Below are 26,042 nucleotides of genomic sequence, written 5' to 3'. Positions count from 1 at the left end.
CACACACACACACAAAGAGAACAAAGTAAATCTCAAAACAATGCATACAATATTAATCAGTTTAATAAAAGTTTCAAGTGCGAAATGACTGCAACTATAAAATAAAGGAGTGACATTTTGCTGTGCACCAGAAACTGAACTCAACATTATAAACCAACTATACTTCAATTCAAATATAAATAATAAAATTTTAAAAGCAAAAAATAAAGTGAAGGGAGTGGTAAATATAAGATCAGGATTGTGGTTGATTGTCACCAGGAAAGAAGATAATGAAATCAGAAGGAACACACACAGTGCTTCAAGGATAGTGGTAATATTCTATTTCCTCCACTGAACCAGGTACAAAAGTCTTCATTGCATCATTATTCTCTATACCATCATATCTTTTCTAAATTTTTTAATCTACTCAGTTAAAAATAACGAAAAAATAAAGATCACCTGCTTGTGACAAGCAGTTGGGAATGATATCAAAGGTCTAATAAGTATTGGGGTGGAATGAGGACGGAGACTTGCCCCACTGATCTGTGAAAATTCTGGGGTGATCTTCAGGGTGCGACTAACTCACTAAACTCAGATCAGCCTCCATAAGCACATAAGAGGCCCAGTGTTCCTCTTTTCCCAGTGATTCACACCTGTTCTAAATAGTTCATGGATCAGACTTCAAGTGAGTGAAATTTTCCAGAGGCTTAGTAGAAATTTTAGTGTAAAGAGCATGATAGCTTCATCCCACGTCCTCAGATGCCTTCTTGCTTTCCATACTGAGCGTGGGATGCTGTGGGAGTTGATGGAGATGGTGTGTAGAGATGAAGGTCTCCATCTAGGTGGTAAGGGCAGTTAAGGAGAAGTTGGAGGCATGAGAATGGAAAGATTTCTGGGGTTAATGTGGAAGCTCCTTAAAGACCTAACTCTGAGAGTCTTTGTTTTACAGAGTGTTAGGTCTGGAAGTTCATCTAAACACATTTCATTTTCTTAATTTTTGTTAGGGCTGGCCTAGACTTCTCTTCCTCTTCTAAGCCTGTGGGTTCTTTCACGTCACATCACCTGCGAGGCTTACTGCCTCACTGCTTCTCCCTACACTCATATTCACCCCCCAGTCCCACTGGATTCCCTGGGGCCACCTGCAAAAAAAAATTTGTCTCTCAGATAATGGAAAATTTATTCTAAATGCTTATTTTAGCTTGAGAAGTACACGCTGTCTCGGGTCTCTGTTGCTAATATATCTGTTCTGAAGTGTGGTTTTTGCACAGTTGAAGGGTCATGCTGACTCTCCTCCTGCCTTCAAGCAGGACTGCCTTCCCCCATTTCTGACAGCTCGTTTTGTCTCTGAGTCACCAACTGAGGGCCTAGTGGGTATTATGATGGGAAGGGGAGAGGAGTGTGGTCCCTGTGGAAAGAGGCCTGGGCCCTTCCACTGAGGAGTTCTCAGTCCAACAGCACATATGCAGAGGTAGGCACGTCGTTCCCATAAGGCCCGCTGGAGCTGAAGAGCGATGCCGTGGTCTTCATGTTGCCCTCGTTCCCAACTCTTCTCAGGTTTCTCAGGCTATCAGATACCTTCTGTCTCTAATTTCTTCAGGATCAGTGGCTTGAGTGTTGGCCATGAGCCTGAGCCCTAAGCTTTCAGATAGGGCCTCTGGAAATTGACTTTCTTTTTTCCTCTTCTCTTTCCCAGGAGTCCCTCTTTGCCTTTTACTCAGGTTTCCAATGAGACTGAACAGCCTTAGTTGTACTGTAGAAAAAGAGAGCTGAGGCCAGAGTCTAGAAAAATTTGTAAACAAATTTGTCTGGGCTTTGGATGGAAGGAGCATGCCAGGGGGCTAATCTCATATGTAATTTGGCGCCGTTACCAACTGGACAGAAAGGAAATCAAACCAGTCAGTCCTGGAAGGAAATCAGGAAATCAGCCCTGAATATTCACTGCAAGGACTGATGCTGAAGCTGGAACTCCAATACCTTGGCCACCTGATGTGAAGAGCCAACTCATTGGAAAATACCCTGTTGCTGGGAAAGATTGAGGGCAGGAGGACAAGGGGGCAAAAGAGGATGAGATGGTTAAATGGCATCTTGGACTCAATGGACATGAGTTTGAGCAAATTCCAGAAGTTAGTGAAGGACAGGGAAGCCTGGCATGCTGCAGTCCGTGGGGTCACAAAGAGTCGGACACGACTGAGTGAGTGAACAACCGCCAATCTTCTCCCTTCCGTCCTGCTCCAGTTTGGTAACGAGAAGCGTGTAAGACTTGGAACAGGACAAGATTGGACACTTGAATTCAAACCATTGCTCTTCCTGTGACTTTCTGTGTAGCCTTCCAGCAATTTCCTGCCTCCTATCCCCAGTAATTTCATTGGTGAAATGAACGATTGTTGCACTGATTCTGCCCAGGGTTTGTGAAGGCCTGTGGGATAGCAGACTTTGAAACATGCTTTCCAACATGCTTTGCAAGGTCTCTGAGCTCTATGTGGGAATTCTTGAATAACTGGGAGGGTTATCATGTCATCCACAACCCTCAGGGTGCTGATGGTGCTGGAATCAACCTGGTCAATCTGAAGGATGAAAGTCAATTGCAAAGTTGAAAATGGGCCCCAGATGCAAGGAGATCAGACAGTTAGACTTACTTCCTCTTTTCTAATTTGAGAGGTTTAGTGTTGAAGAAAATCAGTGTGTTAGAAGCTGCAGGAGACCTAAACACAGTTACCACGAAGCTAAGCTCTGTCCTCATGGCTGGGGTCTTCTACTTTTCTCCTGCTTTGCTCTGGGCAGCTCAGATGCTACTGGGTAAGTAAAATCTTCGAATTTGTGGAAATGGAGATATGTCAGACTTTGGGGAAAAGACCCAAAGGAAAGCAGCATGGACTAACTTCAGCACTCAGAAGCCAAGTTCAGGTGGGATATGGCTAGTGTGAGAAAGTTTCGCGTGCAGGACTGGATGGCTCTTTCTGAATGGTATTTTTTTTCATCCTAAACGTCCCCTTGACTATGATGCCCTCTTTAGCTACAATCTCAACTCTTTTGCTCAGATAAATCTCTTGAAAGAGTAGTCTGCATTTTTGCCTTCTCTATTTGCCCACTTGTCACTCACTCTCAATGACTGCAGTCTGGCTTCCGCTGGACTCAGTTTTGGCCAGAGCGCAACAAACTCTGTGCAGACACTTCAGACTTTTAAGGTCTTACCCTGCTGGACTTCTCTGCTGCATCCGGTGCTGCTGACCACTTATTCTTCCTCGGCAATCTCTATTCCCCTGGCTTCTCTGTGTGCTTCGTGTATCTCTCTTGGTCCCTTTGGTGGCTTCTCTTCTCTTTCCCTTAAAGACTGCCGTTTTCTACAGTTGCATCCTTGCCTCCTTAGTTTTTAATTTACAGTCTCCTTAGTGAACTTATTTGTCTATTTAACTTTTACCACCACAACTGTATAATTAAGAGTTCTAAGTGATGCATCACACCCTAATCAGGCTTTTGAGTTTCACATTCAAACATCAAGCTTTGCACAAGACATAGCTACCTGCATGTTTCAAGATATCTCAGCACAATATGACCAGAGTTGAACTCATCTGTCCGCTTGGTCCCTCCCGCTCCTAATTTCATCCTTTTGTCTTTTTGACTGCACTGTGTGGCTTGAGGGATCTCAGTTCCTTAACCAGGGGTTTAACCTGGGCCATGGCAGTGAAAGCCCGGAATCCTAGCTACTAGACCATTAGGGAGGTCCCCAAATTTCATTTTTCACTGTTTTATCTCAGTTAATGGAATCCATCCAGACATCTGGGTCAAAAATTGGGAGATAACGTAGATTCCTCCCTCTCCTTCATCCTCTACACATGATCAGTTATCAAGTTTGGCAAAGTCTACCTTCTAAATTGGTCTTAGAGCCAGTCTCTTTCCTGAAACATGACTAATGGTATCTACTAGGACAAGCCCTCATCATTTCTGTCTTGTGCTAATCCAACAACTTCCTAACTAATCTTCGTATCTCAGCCTTGTGTCCTTGAAATAAATTCTGACTCCGCAGCCAGAGTAATTTCTAAAATTCAAGTCTGCCAGCCCAAGCTCCTAATCATGGCATTCAAGGCCCACCATAACTTGGCCCTGTTTCAACCTCTTCTCTCATCCTCTGAGCCTTGCAATAAATCTCAACCTGCTTATATTTACCCGCCAAACTCTTATTTATCTCCAAAGTTTTGTTCATACTGCTACTTCTGCCTGAAATGAGTCCCCCTCCCTGCCCCCTCCATTGCTCCCAACTCCTCTCTCACTTACAAACTTCTGGGCATCCCTAAAGACTCAGCTTAGGTGGCATCTTTACCAGGAAATCTTCCTTGAGCCTTCCTCTCTGCTTTGATGGCTGCCTGTGTGAATTCTTTCTTACTAACTTCTTCCTCATCTGAAACAATCTCCTCATATGTCTGTGCCAGCCGCTGAAATGGGAGTTCCTTGTAGGCAGGGACAATGTCTTTTTGTTTGATTTTTAAAACTGTATCTCATTTATCTTTGAATTCTCAGCACCCACATTTTCCCTACACAATAGTTTAGTTGAATTTTTTTATTGAACGCACAGAAACAGGACTGAGTGACTGTATTATGATACAGCAGTGGTATTGTGGTGAGAAGCCCAGACTCAGAATCAGATGCTCTGGTTTCAAGCCACTCTTCTTTTATTTACTAGCTCTGTGTCACTTGGAAAAGCCACTTTTCATATTTCTTAACTCGGTTTTCCTATCCATAAAATGAGAATAATAATACCTGTCACATAGTTTATTGAGTCAAAGTGCCTGGCCTAACAACATTTTATTTTACAAAATGAGAAGAGGCTGAGTCCAGTTGAGTGAAAGTGGAGGAACTGAAAAGGGGTAGCAGGGTGATGAAGAGGGCTGAGAGAGGATCTAAAGAAAGCACCTGCTGCTGATGTAATGAGAATTAGGAAGTAGAGAGGGGCCTTGCTAAGAGAAGGTATAAGGTCAAAGAAGAGTACTGGGACTTTGGAAGTGAAAGGGAGCAAAAGCAAGTGGGACAGGAAAGGACACAGTAAAGAACTGAGGACATGTGAACGGCCATGGGCCCACCAAGAGGGAAAGATGCATTAAGAGGGTCAAGAAGCAGTCATGGAGATGAGAGAGATTTACCTAGCCTGGGTCAACCATGGAACTAAGAGGTAGGTTGAGGAAATGTGGTGAAAAACCTCTAACACTAAGTTTCAACCCCCAAGCAAAGAAAGAATTGTTTCATAGCTACTAGTACAGACTCGGAGTAGAGGGTCGGGGTGGAGGGAACGACGTAGGATGGGCTCTACCGTTGCCCGGGAAAGCTCAAGGGACAGAGGACATTAAGGTAAAGGCGACTGAAAAGGGAAGACCTGAAAGGAGGAGCCAGGAAGCAGGTACTAAAAGCTAGTTGGTAGATGACATATTCAAGGATGAAGAGCAAAGTGAATTTGGGAAAATGAAAATATGGAAGAAAGCCCCCAAGGAAGGTCTGAGGACTAAATTAGATCATGTCTGGACAACGAAGTAAAAAGAATACTGACTTTCGGCTCAGACGTACCTGACTTTCTTGCTGTACTCATTACTCTCTTTTAAAATAGGGGGTAAATGAATTGACTTTTCAAAATCTGTTCACTTATTAATAAGACTTATAAAGTGGGGGTGAAATCACATGCCTAGAAATCTTGTAAGATTTGTGTGATAAAGTGTGAACGTGCCTGGCAATGTCTGGCACACGGTAAACACTCAACAAATGTTAGAATCTGATCTCCTTCCCCTCTTGTCCCACGTCTGTCTGCTCTGGGGTCCTCTTTGCCTTTGGCCTCTGGTTTCCTGCACCAGCAGCTGGATGTCATGCTGGTGAGTTCACCATCCTCTCCCCACCCCCCTCCTCAAACCCACAGTCCACTTACTGAGTGCACCCGGGAGCCAGCGAATCAAGTCAAACGTATCCCTCTGAGAGAGCCACATGGGTCTCTTGGGAAAAAAAGGTTTTGATGCCTTCTTTCTCTATTTTAAAATGCACGATTCCCCAAGGAGAGGGAGGGACCCCTGTGGACAGCTATTTCCTGTCCTCCTTCTCCAAGCTGCAGCATCATTTTCTGGTTCTTCTCCAACCGTGCTCTCCGCAGCCGCCCGTTTTGAGGCGCTCCAGTGTGAAAGACCAGCCAGCACCCAGGAGGGCATGTGCCACCCCGAGGATGACTTCACGGACCCAAAGGAAGTCAACTTCCAGGTCAAGGGCTTCACGTTTAGTGAACCCTTCCACCTGATCGTGTCCTACGGTGAGGTCCTAGAAAGGACTGACCAGTGCAGGCAGCTCTTTCTCCCACTTCCCAAAGCTCTCCTTTCAGCCCCACAGCCCACTCAGGAAGGTACTCCCAGGAAATTGGCCATGGGAAGAGATACCATCTGCTCCATCTTCAGCCCAAGAAGCCAGGGTACCCTCTGTGTTAGACCCTAGAGAAGCTGTCCCATACTCCCAACCAGAGGGCAGGTGGCCTGGCCCCTCAGAGAAAGACTAGATGGGTCTACCGTGGGCAGCACTGAGGGGGCTCCCAAGGAGGGCAGTAGGTCACACTCAGCTTTTGCTTTGGACCACAGACTGGCTGATCCTCCAAAGTCCAGCCAAGCCTATATTCGAAGGAGATCCTCTGGTTCTGCGCTGCCAGGCCTGGCAAAACTGGCCACTGACCCAGGTCACCTTCTACCGAGACGGCTCAGCCCTTGGTCCCCCTGGACCTAACAAGGAAATCTCCATCACTATAGCGCAAAAGGCCGACAGCGGACACTACCACTGCAGTGCCGTGTTCAGGAGCCCTGGTCCTGGGAGCCCAGAGACGGCATCTCCTGTGGCCCTCACAGTTCACGGTAAGCGCTAGAGGCAGTGTTATCATGGTGGAGGCAGGTGGAGAAAGACAGAGGAACTAAAAATGTCTTTCACTGGAGATGGCAAGATCACCGAAGGCCTAAGCAGTAGGTTGTTGGCAGATGCCGCAGTTGGCCTTCAGGAGGAGCAGCATCTTAGCATTGCCTTTTCAAGTCCTTCAGCTTGATCCAAGTTCAACGTCTTTCTTACTGCTCTGTCCTACAGTTCTGTGCTTCCCGACATTCACTGACTGGATATCTGGATTACTGTCAGATTTGCCCATCTCTAGATCTTCTCTAGTCCTGTCTATTGAAGACAGAGACAGCTTGAAAGGTTCAAGTGGAACTTCTCTAAGAGAAGTCCTTCCCGATCTAGAAATAGAGGAAGGAAGGTGGGACTGGGATTCTTTGCTTGCTGGGGGCTCACCTGAATGTAGGATGGCTGAGCTGCTCTTTCTCACCTCTCTCTCCCACAGAACTGTTTCGAGCCCCAGTTCTCAGAGTCACACCCTCAGCTGAGCCCCAGGAGGGGAAGCCAGTGACCCTGAGCTGTCAGACAAAGCTGCCCCTGCAGAGGTCAGCCGCCCGCCTCCTCTTCTCCTTCTACAAGGACGGCAGGACAGTGCGCAGCAGGGGCCCCTCTTCGGAATTCCAGATCCCCACCGCGTCAGAGGCACACTCTGGGTCCTACTGGTGTGAGGCAGCCACTGAGGACAATCAAGTTTGGAAACAGAGCCCCAAGCTGGAGATCAGGGTTAAGGGTGAGTGTGTGTGTGTATGTGATGCGTGTGAAAAAGCAGGAAGGAAGGGGATAAGACAGTTGGGTCCATGAGCTAGGGTTTGGTTTAAGCAGGTTAAGAAAGGACACACAGGAGGCAAGAGCAATAAGCCAGTGTCCCTGGTGGTGGAAAAAAGCACAAATAGGGAACTTCTCCCTCAGACTGTGGCGTGCAACTCACCAAACCAAGACCTGAGTCAGCTCCACAGCTACTGCCCCGTAGACTTGACACTCCCTTCATGAACTCTGGGCATTTGTAGGAACAGAGTTTCTAGAGTGAGGATGAAGTAGGCTGGAGTTTATATTCAATTCTAGGAATCTCCATTTAGAAGGCTGCATTTGGCCTGAAATATACCCACAGGAGGTGTCCAGGGTAAGGAGGACGCTCAAGTCATAAGGAAAATAATGGAAGGGATGGGAGATGCTCATCTTGAAGAGGAAGTGACTCATGGGGCCTGCAGAGGTGTCCCTAAAACACTGAAGGCTGGCACAGTATAAGGAACTATACTAATGTCACGTACATTAGTGTAGAAAGGCATGGCAATGCACTCCAGGATTCTTGCCTGGAGAATCCCATGGACAGAGGAGCCTGGTGGGCCACAGTCCATGGGGTCGCAAAGAGTCAGACACAACTGGAGAGACTTAGCACGCATGCATGTACAATAAGAGATTGACCTAGGACCAGTTACCTGTTGTACAACATGTCTGTTGTAAGAAATTCAATTCAAAGAGGAGGAACTGGCTAATATCCATAGTCTTTTTTAATGATAAGGCCTCCCTGTGGAGGATTTCTAAGCAGAAGAAATTTAGACTTCTTCAGATTGGAATTTGGACCAGAGTCCTCAAGTTTTTGCCACCATTGGTCTCCAAAGCTACTTTCAGAGAATAAGAAAGATTGGCCAGGAGCATGAGGGTAGGACGAGAGTCAGACTTCACTCTTGTCTGTGTCTCCTGCCCCCTAATCCAGGTCCCTCCAGTTCCGCTGCACCCACTATCTTGACTCCAGCTCCTCAGAAACCAGATGATCCAGAAACTACTTCAACAAAGCCCCCTGGGCCACTGCCTCCACTTCCCACCCCTTCTTCTAAGGATGCAAACTCCTTTTCCCCTCCGCAAGGCCCAGACCCTCATCTGTATCACCAGATGGGTGTTCTCCTCAAGCAGATACAGGATATGAGAGTTCTCCTTGGTCACCTGGTCATGGAGCTGAGGGACTTGTCTAGCCACCTGAAGCTTGAGACCACAAAGGGTCCTGCCAAGCATGAATAAATAATTCACCTGCCGTATTGCTTGACTACCCCTAATAAATCCAGTTTTTCTTCTAGTTTTCATCTTTCTGTTCTATACTTACGCATAAATAGTTTTACAAGTTGCCCAGTGTTTTGTTAGAGCAGCAGAGATAGGTGAGTATAAATAAATTTGTACCAAGTTATACCTGGAGTTTAACTATAATTGTGTGTTCTCTCTTAACATGAAGACATATCCTGCTTGACCTAGAGAGTTGCCTTCTGTGGCCCAGACCAGAATCTGGTGAATGAAAGAGAAGCAATGAGATAGATTAAATGCAGCAGTCTCAACCAAGGGCAATCTCTCTCCATCCTAGGGGGCACTTGGCAATGTCTGGAGACAGTTTTGGTTGTCACATTGGGGGTGGTGGTGCTGCTGGTGTCTAGGGATGTTATTAAACATCCAATAATACACACAACAGCCTTCCACAACAAAGGATTATCTGGTCCAAAATGGCAACAGTGCTGAGGTTAGGGAACCTCAACTTCACATAGGTGTTGGACTCTGAGATGAACTTTTGCCTCTTTTACTTAATTCTCTCCTGCTAGCCTTAATTCAGCAAATATTAATTATATGCTGGTATTTTCACACCTCTGCTACATACCCAAATTGAAGCTATGTTAAATATACCTATAAAACAGTGTTTCTGTCTATAGAGGGTTTATAATTTGAGATGGAGGGACAGTAATACTCCTACCCATTAAGCAATTAAAGCAGGTCATATACAAATTCCCCACAGGATCCTACCAAAATATCACGCTTGATCACAGAAATCTGTGATAAAGCATAACACTACCAGGCCTCCCAGGTGGCTCAGTGGTAAAGAACTTGCCTGCCAATGCAGGAGACTTGGGTTCGATCCCTGGGTCAAGAAGATCCCCTGGAGAAGGAAATGGTAACCCACTCCAGTATTCTTGCCTGGGAAATCCCATGGACAGAGGAGCCTGAAGCATTACAGCCCACGGCTCACAAAGAGTCAAACATGACTGAGTGACCAGACAATAACAACAGCATTGCCAGAACAGCGATTATTTGTTTTAATTCATCTCTGAAATATTTTTCTTTAAAAATATGCATAAATTGATTTTGGTACCATAATAGTACTTTTTTCTATGCTTGGACTGCTACTGTGCCTTCTCAGCCAGTGAGAGCTAGCCTGGCATACTCTACAGTAACCTTTGGTCAATGAGTTAGCACTTCATTTTATGACCTCAGCCAGTGAGTACTCTCCCATGTTATCTTAAACAACGTTGTGTGAGGTTATTCAGTGGATGGTTTTCTTCTGCTATTTATTCTGTGTGCAGTTTGGACCCACAGTGATTTACAAAGATGTGTATTTGATTGTTCCAGAAATGCCACAAAGAAACAAAGGAATAGAATCACGTTGAATGTTAAAATTCAAGTTTTCTGGTGGTTCCTGTGCTGTGCTTAGTCGCTCAGTCGTGTCTGATTCTTTGTGACCCCATGGACTGTAGCCTGCCAGGCTCCTCTGTCCATGGAGATTCTCCAGGCAAGAGTACTGGAGTGGGTTGCCATGCCCTCCTCCCTGGTGGTTCTTAGCTCCCTCTAAAGTGCCAGTTTTATGGTGATTCCTATCATCTACAAGGGGAAAGATCAAGAAGCAAATGAAAATTGGTAAAAGTCCACAAATATCACTGTAGCATGAGGGGATGGATTAACAAGTGTATGAGTGGGAGTTGTGAGAAATGATGACCAGAAATATGTCATTTGGTAGATGACCAAAGTGGAAACTCAGGTGCCAATGGACCACACTGGATGTAGCTTCGAAGGTTCTATGTTATAGCCATTCTACATGCAATTGATTTCAACTAGTGGTACCACATTCATAAATGCATCCTGCAAGCCTGCGCTAAATAAGGGAGTCATGTACAGATAATAAAAGCTCTCAGGGAAAAAATAAGGAAGAAATGGGTGTAGCTGGCTAAGTGTCTCTCTTCTATACTCCTCATCCTTGTGTCTAGGTGGACCCTTATCATCACACTGCATTTTAATTTTTTTACTATCTTATTTCTAGTCACTAAAAGGTGAGCTCTTTGAGGACTTCTTGAGCTCTCTGTTCCACATTGACTCATTGGTGTCTAGTTTAATGAGGCATATTTAAACTCTCAGTGAATTTTGGATCATTGAACTGAATTGGGTCAGCATAATAAGGGAAGCATTGTGAAGAAGATGGGAATTAAGCTATACCTTAAAGGATGAGTAGGACATCTACTATCAGCAAAATGTCCAGGTTCTCTCCTGGAGGACCCAGATTAGGTCAAGAACTGGATGCCTGAGGGAGAGAAACTGCTATCATCAGGGATAAGAAAGGCAAGAACAGAAATGAAGGAATGAGAAGGAGAGAGCTTTTACTTGTCCTCGTCTTTCTGTCCAGCCTGGGGAAATTGGAGAAAGGCTGGCAAAGAGGAATTGTTATACTAGATTGGGTTTATGGCCTGTGCAGTGTAGGATTCTGTAACCCAAACAGACCTTAATGCAGCTGCACCGGATGTTATCTCTGAAATAAACGTTAGATACCAAGCACACCTGTTGTCTTGTAAAGTTGAATACTTACACAGTCTATAACCCAGAATTTCATGCCTGAGTATATATGCTGATTAGCATATATATGTGTATACCAGAAGATATGTACAATAGTGTTCATAATAGCACTATTTGTAAAATCAGAATTTTGAATTCAATTCAGTTGCCCAACATAAAAAATGGATAAGTTGTGTGTCTTCACAGAACAGAATACTATACAACAGAATAAATGAACCATAGCTACAATGCAGCAGCATAAAAGAATATCAGGAATATTAATATTCAGTGAAAAAAAACAAGTCCCAGAAGATACCATATGGTGTGATGTCCTTTATACAAAGGAATATTTGTTTAGCCATTCATTCATACATATGATAAAGCTTTTTAAAAAGGCACAAAAATGGAAACACCATGGTCAGGATAGTAGTTACCTCTGAGGAGCTAATGGGAGACCATTGGGGAGGACCACATAGGTAAATATAAATTATTAATTTAAAAAATCTTCTTGGAGTAGGAATTTAGAAACATATACATATATATTTCTCTAAATCATCTTCAGATTCCTTTATGTTATCTGCTTTTGTCTTTTCTTACAGGTAATAAGAAGCCGAGTTTATTACCTACAGTGTGAAGTAGTTCTTTATCGATCCCCAAGTAATCTCAACTTGCTAAAGACTGCCCCTGGTATACTGTTAGAATTGCTGGATTTGGTAAATCTTTTTTTGTTGATCTTAAAGACATGACTATAGCTGTTTCACACATTTTCCCGGTCAGACAAGACAGCTAATTTTTGTCAGTACCAAAGCACCTTCATTTAATGTGGTATTTATGTGTAAAGTACTGTGCAAGGTGCTATAAGGAAAAAAAAAAAGATAAATTTAACATGAACTCTGCTTTCAAAGGAGAGTTCAGTGGAAGTTTATGAAGAAAATCTGGCCTCATACAGATTTGTAGTTGCATTTTAAGAGACTTTTTTGTATAATTGTAGATATTCTTCTTTGATGCTACGTGAAAACTCAACAAGGATAGTTTCTTACACACTGAGTTGCATCATGGAATCTGAAGCCATAAAACATGCATTTCTTTCTTTTTTTGGCTGCGGTGGGTCTTTGTTGCTGCATTAGGACTTTCTCCATTTGTGGCGAGGGGGGCTACTCTCTAGCTGTATTGTATGGGCTTCTCCTTGCAGTGGCTTCTCTTTGTTGCAGAGCACCAGCTCTGGGACGTGCAGGCTTTGGGAGCTGTGGTGCACGGACTTAGTTGCCTTGTAGCATATGGGATTTTCCCGGACCAGGGATCGAACCCTCGTCCCCTGCCTCGGCAGATGAATTCTTAACCAATGACCACTCGGGAAGCCCCCAACAAGCATTTCTTACTCTGCTACAATAAAATTCATTGGTCCTTTTTGTGCTTTAAATAGATCTTTCATTCACGTGTCGGCAGTTGAAAATATTTGTTCACAGAGTTATAGAGATCTTTTAAATGTTGATAGCATCTCATTATATACAATATTTTAAAAATCAGATTCAGTATCAACAGAAAAATCTTTAATTACTGGGAAACTGTGAAGCTCATGATAACAAATACAAGTTTTTCTAAAGCTCTAATTTTCATTTGAAATCTGGAATTTCACCATTGGCAATAATCACTGTCAGATGTTTTCCTTGAAGTGACAGTCTCACTTTGTTCACTTTTAAGAAAATGTCTGAGAAATACCCATGTCTGAATGACCATAGTTTTTCAGTCATTTTTTTAAATTAAAAATGGTATTCCAAGAAAAAGGGCAGCTGGTTCAACTCAGAACTCAGTTGTGTAAGAGCTTTCCCTGAAGACAGTCATTGTATTTCAGTATGGAACAGAAGAGCATACTTCCTATTTCAGCACACGAAATATTTAAAAGATGTATACTTTGAGCTGAAAATGTAACCAAATTAATTTTTAATTGACTTCCTCAAGGTTTTGTTCTGTTTTCTTACTGTGAGCGCATAACATAATGGTGAAAAATACAGTTTGGTGCCCCTGCCTTCAACTACGCTTCAGATTTAGCAGTTTTATCCCCCACTGCTTTGCACCATCCGTGCAAGTGTGACCTAATGAAAAAGGCAAGAAACCCCTTAGCAGGGGGTGAAGCTAGTGGGAAAGAACCCACCTGCCAATGCAGGAGATGTAAGAGATGTGGATTCAATCCCTGGGTTGGGAAGATCCCCTGGAGGAGGAAATGGCAACCCACTCCTGTATTCTTGCCTGGAGAATCCCATGGACAGAGGAGTCTGGTGGGCTATAGTCCATGGGGTCACAAAGAATCGGACATGGCTGAAGTGACTCAGCACACAAACATAATTTTGACTTTGCAGATCCCTTAAAGGGTCACTGGAACCCCCAGGTATCTCTAGACCAAACTGAGAATTACTGAACTAGATCATTCTGAAGACCCAGTCTGACATTACCCTTAGAAATCTCAATATTTATGCATTTCTGAAGAGAAAAACCCATTTATTTTGCGATTCCTTAGTCAGTTCTCTAGGTATAACAAAATAATTTTGACCTCAACCTCAGCTCAGTCATTTTAATGCTTTTAACTGGACACTTTCTTTAAGAGTCTAAGTTGGTTATACTACATGTTTCTTTTTTCCTCTGTTCATCTGTGAGAAGACACAACACCTGCATAGCGATGAAAATAATCAAGAGTGAAAAGGCAACCTATGAAGTGGAAGGAAATATTTGCAAACCCTATAGCCGATAAGGGATTAATATCCAAAATATATAAGAAGCACGAACAACTTAGTAGCAAAACCCCAAATAACTTGATTAAAAAAATGGATGAAGAATCTGAATAGGCATTTCTCAAAAGAAGATGTACAGATGGCCAATAGTTATATTAAAAGGTGCTCAATGTCACTAATTATCAGGAAAATGCAAATTAAAACCACAGTGAGATACTGCCTCACACCTATCGGAAAGACTATTATCAAAAAGATAGAAGATAACAGGTGTTGCAAGGCTGTGGAGGAAAGGGAACTCTTGTGCACTACAGAGGGGAATGTAAATTGGTGCAGCCACTATGGCAAAAGTTATGGAGGTTCCTCAACATTTAAAAATAGAACTGCCTAATGAACAAGAATCCCGCTTATGTATATTAGTCATCTAAGTCCTGTCTGACTCTTTGCCACCCCATGAACTGTAGCATGCCAGGCTCCTCTGTCCATAGAACTCTCCAGGCAAGAACACTGGAGTGGGTTGCCATTTCCTTCTCCAAGAGTTCTTCCTCACCCAGGGATGGAAACCTAGTCTCCAGCATTGCAAATAGTGGGTAGTTGGCCATTTTTTTAATGGGGGAGGGGGTGGCATTTGAGCAGTAACTTGGTGACATGGGATCAAATCACTAGTTTCCTGGGGACCTGCATGCAAAGCAGCAGGAAGAGCAAGTGTAAAGGTTCTGGGGTATGTGTGTGCTGGGCACGGGGAGGGGACACAGGCGAATAGAGCTGGTGGAGAGGAAGAAACGGGTCAGACTTAATCCCGGCCGCACCGCGAGACCTCCTGGATGTACTCAGAAGCAAAAGGGACACCAGGGGTTCTGAGCATGACCGGCGGAGGCCTGAAGGGGCCCCAGAAATGTCTGCGAGCTGGGGGTAGGGCGCGAGCTCACCGCGGGGCCGGGGTAGGGGCTGGCTTCTCAGTTCTCCCTCCTGGACACTTTGAGGCTGTGCACAAATTTGGGATAGAAGGGTTGAGAGGTGTTGAACCTGGAGAAGCCCAGGATGTTGGAGGAGTCCTCCACCACTCCGTCCAGGTGCAGAATGGGGAAGTCCCTGGTGGCGAGGATGTACTTGTAAAACGCGGAGGTCATTCCCAGCCCGGAGGCGGTACTGAGAACGAGGTGGGAGACAGTTGCGTTGGTGTCCATGAGGATGGTGGACACTTTGGTCATTGTGGAGCTCCTTGAGCAGCGGGGTGGGGTCCCAGCTGTCGTCCAGCATCCTCACAGACAGAGTCTCCTTGGAGATGAGGAAGCCACATACCGGTTTCTCCAATCGCAGCAGGCGCTCAGCCTTGGCGCAGATGAGGCTGGATGAAGGGTAGTTGAAAAACTTGGGGACCCAGGAGATGGCCAGGCTGGTGTCCTTGTTGTTGGGGTACAGGCTGACAGACGCAAAGCGCAGGTACCAAAGATGGGGCGTCCCCTCGGGACCCGCCTTGATGTGGGGGATCTCCTTCTCTCCACAGATTTGGCTCACTGTGGAGGCAGAAGTGGGGCTGGAAGGGGGTCCCAGGACAGACACGACCCCCTTGGGCAGGATCTGACACATGGTGTCCGTGGTCCTCTACTGGCTGTCCTGCTGCAGCTCAAAGATGTCTACTTCCACACGGGCCTTGGCTGGGACTTCGATGATCCCGTTGATCTGCTCCCGGGCCAGGGTCAGGGCCAGACATTCACTGTGGCCCCACACAGTCTGGTCGTCCAGGATGGCAGCCGTGAGCGGTGATGAGAGCACGTGGCAGGTGGGGCTGGCCAAGGCAACAGCCAGCAGCAGCAGCAGTAGCTCAGCCGGAATCTTCCTCCCCTCCTCCTGGGGACACAGCTGCTGTGGCCCCCACTCGCCAGGGATCCCGGTGGGATAGAGGGCTGGGCTTCCCCAAGGCCTGAGGATCAACAAGGCGGAGATGCTCTGGAGCTGGGTGGGGGGGCTGGGGCCAGGGGTGAATATAGTCCACAGGGCCCCCTTCCCTGCTTCCGGCGGTGGTCCCCAGCTAATCCAAAACAGGGGGCTCCCAGGGAGCAGGGAGGAAGGAGAGGTGGAAGAGGAGAAGAAAGGCCAGGAAGGGGAGGAACAGGAAAGGAGAAAATGGAGGCGGGAAGGGGAGGGAAGGACCAAATGGAGGGGAAGGAGGGAGGGATATATACATCTCTAAGTGAAAAGGGAATCAGTATCTCAAGAGATATCTGCATTTCCATGTTCACTGTAGCATTATTCACAATAGCCAAAATATGAAAATAACCTAAATGTCAACAAATGAATGGATAATTAAAATGTATCTAAGATATGTTGTATGTACTATACATTTATGTAATGGAATATTATTCAGCCTTAAGAAAAGAAACTCTTGCCATTCACAATATGGATGAACTTGGAAAGCACTGTGCCAAGTGAAATAAGCCAGACAAGAGGGACAAATATTGCATGATCTCATTTATGTGTGAAGAAGATACCCTGAAGGAGGACAAGGCAACCCATTCCAAAATTCTTCCCTGGAGAATCCCCATGGACAGAGGAGCCTGGAGGACTGCAGTCCATAGGGTTGCAAAGAGTCAGACATGACTGAGTGACTTTGCTTGCATGCACGCATTTTTGTGTGGAATCTGATAGAGCCAAACTCGTAGAAGCAAAGAGTAGAATGGTGGTTTTCAGAGGCTCAGGGAGAGAGAAGAGAAAGTGAGTAGGAGGAATCGGCTCACGAGATTATGGAGGCTGAAAAGTCCCATGATCTGCCTGCCGTCTGCAAACTGGAGGCCTGGGAAAGGGAAATTGAGTCTGAATCCAAAGGCCTGAGAACCAGGGGAATTGATGATGTAAATTCCAGTTCAAGGGCCAGAGAAGATGAAGTGAGATGTCTCAGCACAATCACTGAGGCAGGAAAAAGGGGGGGGGGGGCGGTTGCCAAATTCCTCTTAACTCTGGCTTTTATTCTAAAAGAGAAATATCTAAAACACATAGCATATATGTAAATTAATAATACTAAACATTTCTCAAATGTAAATATATGCATGTATGAAGGATTAGAAAGTAAAGTTTGCACAGTGGGTGTTCATGTGGAGCAGAGGAGAATGGAAGTATGAATGAAAAGTGAAAAATGAAGTCACTCAGTTGTCTCCAATTCTTTGCGACCCCAGTGGACTGTAGCCTGCCAGGCTCCTCTATTCACGGAATTCCCCAGGCAAGAATACTGCAGTGTGTAGCCATTCCGTTCTCCAGGTGATTACTAAAGAACTAATGCTTTCTAATTGTGGTGTTGGAGGATTCTTGAGAGTCCCTTGACAGCAAGGAGATCAAACAAGTCAATCCTAAAGGAAACCCTGAATATTCATTGGTAGGACTGATGCTGAAGCTGAAGCCCCAATACTTTCGCCACCTAATTCAAAGAGCTGACTCATTGGAAAAGATCCTGAGGCTGGGAAAGATTGAGGGCAAGAGGAGAAGGGGGCGGCAGAGGATGAAATGGTTAGATAGCATCACTGACTCAATGGACGTGAGTTTGAGCAAACTCCAGGAAATAGTGAAGGACAAGGAAGTCTGGCATGCTGCAGTTTTTGGGGTCACAAACAGTTGGACATGACTTAGAGACTGTACAGCAACAACCAGAGTGTGAAGCCACTCCCCTTGAGGGGTCAAACCCGGGTCTCCTGCATTGCAGGTAGATTCTTTACCATCTGAGCTACCAGGGAAGCCTCAGTGTGAATAAAGATGAAAAATAAAATGAGAGAGGAGACTTGAAAAGACTAATGATGACAGTCTGCCATGAGCATGAGAAAACAGATTTTAGAGTTGAGACAGATTTCTATTCAAATTCCAGTTCTATCACCACAGGAAACATATGTAAAATGGAGATAATAATTCTTCCTTAAAGTGCCCTTGCAGGAATTAAAGTAATATGGTCTTCCCTGATGGTCCACGGCTAAGACTCCGATCTCCCAATGCAAGGGGCCTGGTTTGATCCCTGGTCAGGGCACTAGATCCCACATGCTGCAGCTAAGATTTGGCACAGCCAAATAAATAAAATAATACCTGTGAGGTATACGGTGTTGTGCCTGCTACATGCTCAGGGCTGTAGCACCCATTGAAAGTAAACTGTGTCCTCATCAATAGCAACAGCAGCAGCATTCCATTGTCATCACTGAAAGCATCTTATTTCTCAGAATTCTTAGCAGATAATGGTATATCTTGTCCAGAAATGATGTCGTGATAGGCTTCACAGAATTGCTCAGGTAATAAATGATCATTGCTAATTTTCTCTGCACAGTAAAGGTGTGAATAATTAGAAATTCTTCAGGAAAAAGTCCTGGATGGAGAAAAAGATCCAATTTAGGAAAGTGCAAAAGAAAGCCTGGAATGAAGAAATGCTGGGTGGGAGATTCTTCAAGCCAAAATTTGAGTGCTATATGATATGAACCCTATGGGTGATTCTAGAGATTTTCAGGGAAGATTGTACACCTCATGAATTTTGAGTGTAACCAAGTTTTTTGTGGAATCTGTGGGAAGAGGCTGAGATCTGTATTCTGAGTGATAGGAAGCGAAAATAGAGTCAACTTGGGTAGACTAAGGGAAGAGCTGAGGTGTGCATTACATTCTTATCATAAAGGTGGTGGCCTGGTACAGAGGTCAGACCTTGAGGGAGATTGTGGATGATGTGGGGAGGCTCACGTTGGCCCCGGATGAGGCATCAGGCATGTCAGGAGAAGCTGGGAACATTGCCTAGCCTGGGCCCTGCTAAAGCAGGCAGTTTATAGTCTCTGTTCCTGGTATCTAGTTCTCTCCTTCTCCTACTCCGGAACACCTTATCAATTACCTCCCTGGTTTTCAGACCCATATAACTCTATCTCTCTTCTATCAAAACATGCTCTCCAAACAGGATCTGAAGTGACCAGCTTAATTTAAAGGATCAATCACATTTCCCTAAGGGGCATCTGCATTTTAAACAAAGGCTAGCACATTAAGAGAAACTACGAGGAAATTCTCAGAGTGAAACTTTGGGCATCAGCAAGGAAGGAGGGAAAAGACTGTCTTAAAGAGAATTGACAGGGTTTGATCATCTATCTCCTTCCTGCCAGAGTTCCAAAGGAAGGAGGTACCCCAGTATTAAACAGCCACAGATGAGGACCGAACATTGTCCAAGGAGACATACTATCAGGTTGGAAAATTCATTAAGTATTTACAGGAGACTTCAGGTTCCCCACTGCTCAGGGTATGATCACACGGCTTGAAAAGCACAAGAAATAGAGGCAAGAAGTCAGATCTGAGAAGCTTCCGAGGGGTTGATGCAGTGACTTCTCTAACACAGGTAAGGATTATTAGAACTGGGGCATGGCTGGGGACAGAGAGAAGGAAGGAAAACCAAGTGAGTGGAGATGCTACGGAGGAGATCATTGGGATAGGTGGGAAAGAAGGGTTTTCTAATTTCTGAGGTTTAAGCTTCTAGGAAAGGAGATAGAAAGAGGAAACACATAATCTTTTCTCCTCTTGACTGTGACACTGTAAGACAGTGACACAGAAGGTGGTTGATGAATCATGCTCTTCTGTCTACTCACCCAGGGAAGGACGTGACTTTTAGGTATATAGAACCCAACGTCCATCTCACTTCACACCAGTGCCTATCACTGGGAAGTGAGCAGAATAATCCAGGGTGGATCTATTTTTTTTAAATATTTTTATTTATTTATTTGGTTGCACTGGGTCTTTGTTGGGGCACAAGTGATCTTTATTTGCAGCAAAATGAAGTGAAAGTGTTAGTCGCTCAGTCATGTCCAACTCCTTGTGACCCCATGGAATTCTCCAGGCAAGAATATTGGAGTGGGCAGCCATTTCCTTCTCCAGGGGATCTTCCCCATCCAGGGATCGAACCCAGGTCTCCCACATTGCAGGCAGATTCTTTACCATCTAAGCCACTTAAGTTGCAGTAGGCAGGATCTAATTCCCCAACCAAGGATCGAATCCAGGCCACCTGCTTTGGGAGTACGGAGTTTTCGCCACCAGGGAAGTCCCTGTCGTGTGTGGATCTTGAGGACATGAAGATGTCTTTCTCATTTGAGGCTTATGGGACCTTCTTGGGTAGGAAGGGAGTGGGAGGGAGTGGGATGTTGCTGGGAGCCTGAAGGTGGCAGGGTCACCTGCCAGATCCTGGGGTTCTATGCGGCTTCCTTGGGCTGCAAAGGGAACAAAGGCCTTCTCTACAGGAGCTGGGGCTGGCCTGAGATGTGAGGCAGTTTAGGCGCAGTAGGTGGGACAGTGTCTGGTACTTGGGACATCTGAGAGTTGACACATGTCCAGCCTGTCCCCTGCTCCCTCCAGTCCACCATATTCAGAAACTAGGAATGACTGGGAGAAGTAAGAGTGCTCCCAGGACTCAGGGGTCAGCACTGGTCACCTTGTCTCTCTGCTGCTTCTCCCATCCCATGTCAGCGTGTCTCCACTGCCCTGCAGCTGCTGCTGGCAGATCCACCATGTGGGAACTAACAGTCCTGCTGCTCCTGGGTGAGTCCTCAATGAGGCAACACTGGCCTAAGAACTTTAGGCATGGGGAAGAGTGGGAGTCAGGGTGTATATGTGTGTTGGGGGGATATTCAATCCTCAATTTGTTATCTATTTTTGGAGAGGAAAAGAGGAAAGGGGCTTTCTCAGAGTTGAGGGAACTAAAGGCAGAAGAAAAACATGTCTTGGGATTTGTTGAATCTTTCCTATGGTCAAGAGAGCCCCCTTTCTTTCCTTTCATCTCCAACATTCTCCTTCTTCTTTCTTTCTTATTTTGTAGTTCCAAGCAGTGGGCAAGCTGGTGAGTCTTACACATCCCTCATCCCAATTTTCTGTGACTTCTACTCCAACCATCCGAAGTGACCTGCCTGGGTACTCCCCACTTCTTAGCTGTTCCAGGGTAGTGTCTCTTCTCAATCCCTGTGACTCAGTTTGCCTGCAGGCCTAGCACTTAGACATTGGTGCTCACCAAGGGACATGTTGATAGCCCAGTGTGGTCTCTCCTGTCCCAGGGATGGACTAGTAACCTGGGTCCTGGAAACTGGCATTTTCCGATATTTCCCAACCTTAGATCACATCCTTGGGCACCTCACCTTGATTCTCTTTTCACATTGCTGCCTCCCATACCCTCTCCCCCAGCTACTGTAGAGAAGCCCGTATTGTCTCTACACCCACCCTGGACCACAATCTTCAAGGGGGAAAAGGTAACCCTGCGGTGTGATGGGTACCACCCGCTGCTCCTGGAGCTTCGACCCATTAGCACTCTCTGGTATTTGGGCCACCTACTCCTGCCTTCTTATAAGAAGAGCATCGAGGTGCACACGCCAGGGGTGTATAGATGCCAGACACGCGGAGCACCCGTCAGTGACCCCATCCACCTCTCAGTATCTAATGGTGAGTGTTTGAACACTGGAGGGGCAGCACACATGTCCTCTGGCAAGGTTGCCCCTCCTGTGGGAGAGGATACTGGGCCACTCTCATTGGGGTAGGAAGAGAGGGGTGTATTGAGTCTGCCTGGCACCATGTAAGAGATGCAGTAAGATTTGCATGGCCTGAAAGGTCCCTTTACCATCCTGCCACAGTGGACAGTAAATAAACATTTCTGTTCATTTACTAGCTCACAAGAGAAGAGATTCTAAGGACCTGGGATACTGCATACTTTTGGGGAAGAGGGTTGGGCAGGAAGGGAAAGGGCAGAGCAAAGCAGGAAAAGTGAGGTTCCCTGGACAGGCTGCCTGCAACTGGGGGCTTACTCTTGCTTGAACAGAGCGATGCTTCCTTGTGCCTCCCATTAGTAAAATAGGGACAATAATAGTATCCATCTGTTCAGTTATTGTGAAGATTAAAAATGAATTACGAGAGGCTGTCAAAGAAAAAAGCAGATGAACAAAGCACTTCATCCGAATTTTATTACACACACACACACACACACACACACACACACACACACACACACACACACACACACGTCAATTAAGAAACTAATTTCCTGGGAAGACATAAACACTTTCCAAACAGAATAAGAGAAGTAACAGTAATTTGTTCATTAGGGCACAGGATTGGCTACTTCGTAGGGAATATTTTGTCATTTTAGCCTGGTAGGCTATACTTTGTATTCAGAATTTAAAAGGTTATCACTCAATGTTCAGTAGCATTTACACTTCATACCCATTTGTTGCTCAGTCTCTTAAGTCATGTCGGACTATTTGCAACCCCATGGGACTGCAGCATGCCAGGCTTCCCTGTCCTTCACTATCTCCCAGAGTTTGCTCAAACTCATGTCCATTGAGTCAGTAGTGCTATCTAACTGTCTCATCCTCTGCCACCCGCTTCTCCTCTTGCCCTTAATCTTTCCCAGCATCAAGGTCTTTTCCAATGAGACAGCTCTTCGAATTAGGTGGCCAAAGTACTGGAGCTTCAACTCCAGCGGCAGTCTTTCCAATGAATGTTCAGAGTGGATTTCTTTTAGGATCGACTGGTTTGAGCTCCTTGGAGTCCTAGGGACTCTCAAGACTCTCTTCTCCAACACAATTCAAAAGCATCAATTCTTCTGCACTCAGCCTTCTTTATGGTCCAACTCTCATCCACACTTCATGGTTTCTTGTTTGGAAACTGATAGCAAGTACGGATAAGATACTGAATATGATAGACAGTAGTTGCTGCTTGCAGAACTGACAGTACCATAGAGATTGTGGCTATTACTTGCAGAATTTTTTCTCCATGTAAAACACCTAAAGTGGCATTTAGCAGACACTAGGGCTGTGTAAACGTTAGCTATCATGATGATCAGGTAAATAAGTGTACTGCAGAAGGTGCCTAAGGCTGTCCTTGGAGGTGGAAGGCCCTCAGGTATTTTCTGGAGGAGATAAGATCTAAGTTCAGGCCTGCAGGATAAGCAGGCCTCAACTAAAGTAGGTGAAGAGGTCTTTTTGGCCTATAGTAAGGCTCTGGGCTTAGAGCAGTGCCAGTTGGCCCAGCAGTACAGTATGGATGGACTTAGCCTGCATTGTAAGGTGGGAAAGGAAAAGGAGACAGGCGGCAGGGGAGAATCCTGAGCTGGTGCTGAAAAGGTAAGCAGTGGCCAGGTCAGGAAGGCCCTGATGCCATCTTAAGGCGTTTAGACTAGATTCTGACGGACACTACTCTTTGAGGCTGGAACCAAGTCTCAGGCATCAATACCTAAGGTTGGCCTTCCCCTTCCCCTTGCCACTCACCATCTGAGGCTCCTGGGGTGTCCAGTAAGGGAGAAGGGAATTGGTGGGGGAGAAGGGGAAGGAAGACGGGAGCAGGGAGGTGGAGAAGAATGGGTCACCCCAAGGGCTGGACTTTCTCTTGGAATCAGGCTGTTTGTGCTGACTGTCGTAGACTGGCTGATCCTGCAAGTGCCCTATGCTGCCGTGTTCGAGGGCGAGCCGCTGGTCTTGCGCTGTCGCGGTTGGTACGACAAGATCGTCTACAAACTTCATTACTACCACGACGGCCAACCCGTGCGCTACTTCCACTCCAGCGCCAACTACACGGTGCCCCAGGCTCGCGCCAGCGACAGCGGGCGCTACCAGTGCTCGGGTACCATGCGCGTTCCCGTGGAAAGCGCGCCCATGTTCTCCGCCAAGGTGGCCGTGACCGTGCAAGGTGGGGGAGACGGGGCCGGGTAGGGAGATAAACCAGCTCTGGGAAATTCTGGGACAGAAACCCGGCGGGGAAACGAAGGGGCGGAGGTTATAGTAGCTGGCAGGTTGGGGATTTCTCTGCGGGACCACGAGCACGTTCTCCTCTCCTTAGTGTGAAGTCGCACTTGATCTGTAAGCCTGGGTGGGGGCAGGGGTCCAGGCTTCTTTCTCCGGGTAGAAACCCATGTAGGGGACAGCTGTCTCGCAGCCCCAGCCAGAATGACAGTGGCAGTAAATGGGATCACAGTGGGACTGGGGCGAGGGAACTGCTCCCAGGCGTCCTGAGACCCCGTCTAGGCTGGAGGACCCGAGCTGGGTATCAGCTGGGAAGTGACTCGAGGCGTCTGACCTGGTGCCGCCTCCATTCAAGCTTCCCCCTTCCCTCGAGGACTCGTCTCCCACATTTCAAAAGACTCTCCTCCCTTCACGTGTACACACAACCTCCTCCCTGGTGGGTCAGAGGCCCTCGTGGGAAACCGGAGCCGGAGAGGGGCAGTGGGACTACAAAGCTGGGACCGGTTCCCTGGGACCCTTGCACCGGGCCTAAAGGGCATCCTTGACCACTGGGCCCCCGCTTCCGCAGAGCTGTTCCAGGCGCCCGTGCTGAGGGTGATGGGCCGGGTGGAGGCTCACGGCGCGGCCTTCGGAGGAGTGGTCTTGCGCTGCGAGACGCGCCTGCACCCGCAGAAGCGCGACACGCCGCTGCAGTTCGCCTTCTACAAGTACAGTCGCCCTGTGCGCCGCTACGACTGGGATGCGGAGTACACGGTCCCCGAGCCAGACGTCGAGGAGCTGGAATCGTACTGGTGCGAGGCGGCTACAACCACCCGCAGCGTCCGGAAACGCAGCCCTTGGCTGCAACTCCCGGGCCGCGGTGAGTGACGGCCCTTCCGGAAGCCCACCCGGCGGGCAGCCCCGTCCGCCCCGCCCGCCCCGCCTCCGCCCACGCCTTCCGGAAATGCCCGTCACTCCCCACCCCGTCTCCTGCCCCGCCCTCCCTCTCCACCGCCTCCCCCCACCCCTGCCTCTCTCGCCCCTGCCGCTCATTTCCATCCTCCTCGCCGTCCTCACTCCCCTCCCCGGCCGGGCCCATCCTTCAGTCCTTTGCCCCCTTCTCCCCCCGCCAGGCCGTGGGAGAACGGTTTCAGCCGAGCGGTTCTCTGTGTGTTGTGTTCGCAGGTTCTCCGCTGGACTTGGCGTCCACCACCGCCCCGGTCCCCGGTAACCAGCCGCTTTCCTTCAGAAAGCCCCCGGTGTCCAGATCGGTCCCGTCGGTCCCCTCCGTCCCGAATGTCACCTCAGCGGGGCCGCCGTTCCCCGCGGGCGGAGCCCCCACCGCTTGGCCCCGGGCCTGTGCGCCACCGACACCCTTGCAACAAACCGCTGGCGCCCTAAAACCCGACGTGGCCCTTCTGCTCCGAGAAATGCAGCTGCTCCAAGGCCTTCTCAGCCGGGTGGTCCTGGAATTAAAGGAGACACAGGCCGTCCCAGGGCACACAGTCGAGACCCCCACTTCCCACTCGGCTGTGAGTCAGGGAACCCCTGAGACCACTACTGTGGAGAGCTGAGGGAGGGGGTGGCTACAGTCCCCTCCAGGCACATCCGCCTCCGGTCTCCCCTGCTCGCGTCAAGTGGAGACCTTACTAAGCCGTGTCGGTTTCATCCCTCTGTCTTGCTGTGGTTTATAAAGTGTGGTAGCTGACATGTCAATCTCACCCAGCACATCTGAGCAGTTTGTTACCACAAGGCCTTCCCTCTCATCTCTTCCTTCGCCTCAAAGATTTCAGTAGGGAAGTAGCAATCTGCTATTTACTGCTTTGAGGTTGACTTTTGGAAGTGAATTTAGTCATCCTTGGTTTTTCATGTAAACCCACACGACGCATATTTCAGCACAGGCAGTTTTCTGGAACTTAAGGTTATTTTGGTACTAAGCGCTTTGGAACATTTAAGGGTCAGGATGTAATTACTCATCATGAATTTAATGTTAAAATTTAAAAGGTTTTCAGTTCTGTTTCTGATGAGTTTATACCTTCAAAGTCCTGTGTTGTAGTTTTAGAGACAGAAAGGGACTTGTGTGGGTCTCCCATTCCAGGTTAAGGGTGAGTGTACAGTTAGAGCCAACCAGATGCACCTCCCAGGCCAGCATAGCTAGACAGCCTCTGATAAGCTCTGGTGGCAG

The 26,042-nt window shown here is 46.9% G+C and overlaps 2 protein-coding genes across 5 annotated transcripts; both read left to right on the top strand.

Annotated features, from left to right (window-relative positions):
* The first annotated feature begins 2,650 nt into the window (after positions 1–2,650).
* On the top strand, positions 2,651–8,941 carry FCRLA (Fc receptor like A). 3 transcript variants are annotated; one of them, XM_043450948.1, is made up of 6 exons: positions 2,651–2,775; positions 5,814–5,831; positions 6,104–6,256; positions 6,576–6,842; positions 7,316–7,600; positions 8,585–8,941. In XM_043450948.1, the coding sequence occupies exons 1-6, from the start codon at positions 2,718–2,720 to the stop codon at positions 8,884–8,886; spliced, it is 1,083 nt and encodes a 360-aa protein (XP_043306883.1). In that variant the 5' UTR covers positions 2,651–2,717; the 3' UTR covers positions 8,887–8,941. The 3 variants fall into 3 exon arrangements, with proteins under 3 accessions (XP_043306883.1, XP_043306893.1, XP_043306899.1); XM_043450958.1 differs by having other exon boundaries at positions 2,677–2,775; positions 5,817–5,831; XM_043450964.1 differs by lacking the exon at positions 2,651–2,775 and adding an exon at positions 5,097–5,143 and having other exon boundaries at positions 5,817–5,831.
* An 11,704-nt stretch (positions 8,942–20,645) lies between these two features.
* FCRLB (Fc receptor like B) lies at positions 20,646–25,573 on the top strand. 2 transcript variants are annotated; one of them, XM_043450934.1, is made up of 6 exons: positions 20,646–20,696; positions 20,974–20,994; positions 21,333–21,587; positions 23,559–23,825; positions 24,447–24,737; positions 25,043–25,573. In XM_043450934.1, exons 1-6 carry the CDS (start codon positions 20,666–20,668, stop codon positions 25,429–25,431), a joined length of 1,254 nt encoding a protein of 417 aa, XP_043306869.1. In that variant the 5' UTR covers positions 20,646–20,665; the 3' UTR covers positions 25,432–25,573. The 2 variants fall into 2 exon arrangements, with proteins under 2 accessions (XP_043306869.1, XP_043306877.1); XM_043450942.1 differs by having other exon boundaries at positions 24,551–24,737; positions 25,043–25,433.
* The last annotated feature ends 469 nt before the right edge of the window (positions 25,574–26,042 follow it).

Source organism: Cervus canadensis, chromosome 2 (assembly GCF_019320065.1).
Source record: "Cervus canadensis isolate Bull #8, Minnesota chromosome 2, ASM1932006v1, whole genome shotgun sequence".
NCBI classification, from domain to species: Eukaryota; Metazoa; Chordata; class Mammalia; order Artiodactyla; family Cervidae; genus Cervus; species Cervus canadensis.
The sequence above is the reverse complement of the archived record's forward strand: the minus strand, read 5'-3'. Positions and strand labels throughout refer to the sequence as shown.